This window comes from Limulus polyphemus, unplaced genomic scaffold (genome assembly GCF_000517525.1).
Source record: "Limulus polyphemus unplaced genomic scaffold, Limulus_polyphemus-2.1.2 Scaffold7034, whole genome shotgun sequence".
Classification (NCBI taxonomy): Eukaryota; Metazoa; Arthropoda; class Merostomata; order Xiphosura; family Limulidae; genus Limulus; species Limulus polyphemus.
The window spans coordinates 1-4,155 of NW_013672644.1; the positions used below are offsets into that span (position 1 = coordinate 1).

At 33.8% G+C, this 4,155-nt stretch overlaps 1 protein-coding gene and 1 long non-coding RNA gene across 2 annotated transcripts in view; one reads left to right on the top strand and one right to left on the bottom strand.

The window, feature by feature from the left end:
- Positions 1–1,343: 1,343 nt before the first annotated feature.
- Positions 1,344–4,155, bottom strand: part of LOC111089687 — a 4,954-nt gene continuing 2,142 nt past the window's right edge. Inside the window, exon 2 of the long non-coding RNA XR_002613917.1 lies at positions 1,344–1,971. This is a non-coding gene — a long non-coding RNA (uncharacterized LOC111089687). The remainder of the gene's footprint in view (positions 1,972–4,155) is intronic.
- On the top strand, positions 2,712–3,692 carry LOC106474290 (neurensin-1-like). Its single transcript, XM_013934978.2, has one exon. The coding sequence runs from the start codon at positions 2,951–2,953 to the stop codon at positions 3,614–3,616; it is 666 nt and encodes a 221-aa protein (XP_013790432.2). The 5' UTR covers positions 2,712–2,950; the 3' UTR covers positions 3,617–3,692.

Consider the following 4,155-nt stretch of genomic DNA (forward strand, 5'->3'; position numbering starts at 1 on the left):
AGGAATACAGCTTGTCAGGTTAACGTATTGTTGTCTAATGGTAGTCCAGTTTGTCACGTTGTGTTCTTTAGGAATACAGCTTGTCAGGTTAACGTATTGTTGTCTAATGGTAGTCCAGTTTGTCACGTTGTGTTCTTTAGGAATACAGCTTGTCAGGTTAACGTATTGTTGTCTAATGGTAGTCCAGTTTTTCACGTCTTGTTCTTTAGGAATACAGCTTGTCAGGTTAACGTATTGTTGTCTAATGGTAGTCCAGTTTGTCATGTTTTGTTCTTTAAGAATAAAGCTTATCAGGTTAACGTATTGTTGTATAATGGTAGTCCAGTTTGTCACGTTGTTTCCTTTAGGAATACAGCTTGTCAGGTTAACGTATTGTTGTATAATGGTAGTCCAGTTTGTCACGTTGTGTTCTTTAGGAATACAGCTTGTCAGGTTAACGTATTGTTGTCTTATGGTAGTCCAGTTTGTCACGTTGTGTTCTTTAGGAATACAGCTTGTCAGGTTAACGTATTGTTGTCTAATGGTAGTTCAGTTTGTCATGTTTTGTGACAAGCTGTATTCCTAAAGAATCATACTACCACCGGTTTACATCAAGCCCCATAAAAAAAAACTATACTACCACTGGTTTACACCAAGTCCCATAAAAAACCCATACTACCACCGGTTTACATCAAGCTCCATAAAAATCATACTACCACCGGTTTACATCAAGCCCCATAAAAACCAGGTTTTTACTTGATTTCCTTGAATGAATGAATGAACTAAAAAATTAGATTTTTAGAAATAACTTTTGTTTTATTTGGCATAACTGAACCTACGATTTCTTCTGTTTCTGTGTGTACGGCAGAGTTGAATAGCCAAGGCAATCCTTAATTAGTTGTAGGTTTATTCTATTAAGTACGTTTATTACAATGTTAATAACTTAATAACTGAGTGTTCTCACAAGGTCGACTTTCCTTCCAAAAATTTCCAAGTTACTTTCTTTGTGATTCATCCACTTAAAAAATAACAAAATACTTTATTGCTTTCTGAGCATCACAAATTTATTAGGAAGCTGGTATACAATTTCAACAATCTTATTGCTTGAAAGAACGAGTGTAATACGGAGAAGCAATATGGAAGATATTTTGAAAGGTTCTTTGTAGTTTTGTGTAGTCATTGGCTGTGTTTACTTGGGTAAACATCAAGCGTTGGAAAAGGGAGATTTAAAAAATGTATTAATTATTCACCCTATTAGTTGGACCCACGCCCGTTGCTTTAAAATGCTTTCTACTGTTACATGTTTTAAAAAAAAATCATTAAACTACTTGAAAAGTACTGTAACCTGATTGTAACATAAAATGTTTTTTTTTTGTTTGTTTACTCAAACAAAGTTTTAAAAAGTGGCAATACGTGATAAATATGTTTGTTTCTGACTGTCGAAAGTACGAATTAGCGATCATTTGTATATTCATTGCACAGCAAAGTATTAAACATGCTATCTAACAATGAAATCTATGTGAAACTTGTCAATAACGCGGTTTTTAAAAATATTTGAGTTCTCTAAAAAATGATTCCATTACAAGTTGGTCTTCAGTCATCATTAATTTTATCAGAAACAGTACCAATTTCAGTTTAAATAAGGATCTTATGATAAATCGGTTTGAGCATTTTAAGTCTAAGCATGTCATTTTATGAGTTTCAGATGATAAATGTTACTAGTTATTTATTTTTATTGTTTTACTTCAATGGACCAATGGCGTAGGTAGATAAGTTATTCATGTTAACATACTAAAAAAAACTATTTACTTCCAAATTTATTTGACCTGCGTTCTATCAAGCAACAATAAGATATCGTAACAGGTTTGGTTTTCAACAGAACGTGACAAACTGTGAACCCTCATAACCCAACAATACATTAACTTCACATGCTGTATTTCTAAAGAACAAAACATGACAAACTGAACTACCATTAGACAACAATGCGTTACCCTTTACATCAAGCCCCATAAAAAACCAACACTAACAATGACATGGTATAGTTAACATCACTATGATTTTTCTACCAACACTAACAATGACATGGTGTGGCTAACATCGCTATGATTTTTCTACCAACACTACCATAGGTGTCGAGCTAAATTTTATAGTGTCAAAATTTCTCAGTCGTGTGACGTCACCATAAGGGTACATATATTGTTTTTGTGATTCAGTATTTTAAGTCTGAATTTAAAGTTTTTTTGTATATCCTACAGTTTCTGGTTTTTTTCTGATTCAACACTAAAACGGAAAGCTCATCCTAAAGTTTAAATTAACTGTTTTTTTATCCTACACAGTAGTTAAGCGTACGTTCTTTGTCTCTCCTTTGCATAAGGAGCTTTGGTACGTTTTCCTAATTGTTGATCCATGTATTCGTTATTTGTTTTTAAAGATTTTAATAATCATTCTTACTAAATATCACTTGCTACTTTGTTAGGACAGCACTTAACATTGGCTCCATAGGCTTATTAGGTTGACTCGCGCCTGTTGCTTTAAAATACTCTGCAGAAAATTATAACTGTTCGGGATCTACTTGAAAAATGTTTTGTGGTTGTGTGTGTATGAGGTATGGGTATAAAATTTGACATATAGGATAATCTGTCTCTTCATATAAGTAATTAGAACTATTTGGTTTTAAGTTCACCTTTCAAAATGTACTGTACATGTGATGTTCAAAAGGTACCTGATGATGACAAAACCTTGTCGAAACGTTGTACATTTACTGTTATGTTGAACTCGTAACTAGGTGACTCAATTTATTTTCTCTAAATATGTTCGTGTGCATTCCAGAGATGAACGTTTATATATATTGTAGTATATTTCAAACAGGCTCCAAATAAATTATTTTATTTCATAGTTACGCAATGTGGACTATGAAGGAGCTGGACTGAAAGAAGAAAATTCAAACGAAGACGAACGACAAAAGACACAGATGGCGCTAGAGTATCACTCAGAAAACGGTCAAGATGTCTACGATTTAAGAAAATCTGAAACACAACAGTCAGTAAGTGAGGAACAGGAAATTTCAGATGGTGATGATGTTTCTTTTTTTGGCGTTAGGTCATATCTATATAATTTCTATGAAGATGTGACGATGAAAAATCCTGATGTTTATGAAGATTTTGATGATTATAACTATCAGTTCTTGACGGACCCTCAAAATAGATGTAAAAAAGCCACATTCTGGAGAATAACCTTTTGCATTGGCCTTCTCTTGCTCATTTTTGGCCTAATTCTGCTTTTACTCGGCTACTTCCTTCCTCAAAAACGTGTAGTTGTTGACTTTCAAGCAGATCTTGAAATTATAGACCGCTCGGCATTGGTTTTCAATCAACATCTTGATATATGTAAAGGAACTGGGTTGATAATCTTCTGTTTAGGGGGAATTATTTCTTTGGCTGCTTTGTTATTATCCAGCCTTGTCACGACCTACTGTGATGAATACAGCGAGATAGTTAGATTTGAAGCCAATTTTAAGGAAATTCCAAGTTCTCCAACTGACAAGATTCCTATCACAGAAAAGTTGACGAATGTTCAACCAAAAGACAGAGAAAATCATATGGTTGTTACTACCACTGGTTTACATCAAGTTCCTTAAACAAAACATACTACCACCGGTTTACATCAAGTCCCTTAAACAAAACATGCTACTACCGATTTACATCAAGCCCCATAAAAAAATATATACACTACCACTGGTTTACACCAAGTCCCATAAAAAACCCATACTACCATCGATTTACATCAAGTCCCTTAAACAAAACATACTACCATCGCATAGCGATGTTAGCCACACCATGTCAATTTTTCTACCAACACTACCAATGACATGGTATAGTTAACATCACTATGATTTGTCTACCAACACTAACAATGACATGGTGTGGTTAACATCGCTATGATTTTTCTACCAACACAAACAATGACATGGTATGGTTAACATCATTATGATTTTTCTACCAACACTAACAATGACATGGTGTGGTTAACATCGCTATGATTTTTCTACCAACACTAACAATGACATGGTATAGTTAACATCATTATGATTTTTCTACCAACACTAACAATGACATGGTGTGGTTAACATCACTATGATTTTTCTACCAACATTACTAATGACATCGTATAGTTAAC

What these genes read in the sequence shown, in the direction of transcription:
- LOC106474290 (XM_013934978.2), top strand. Translation starts at nt 2,951, where the DNA reads ATGGCGCTAGAGTATCACTCAGAAAACGGTCAAGATGTCTACGATTTA.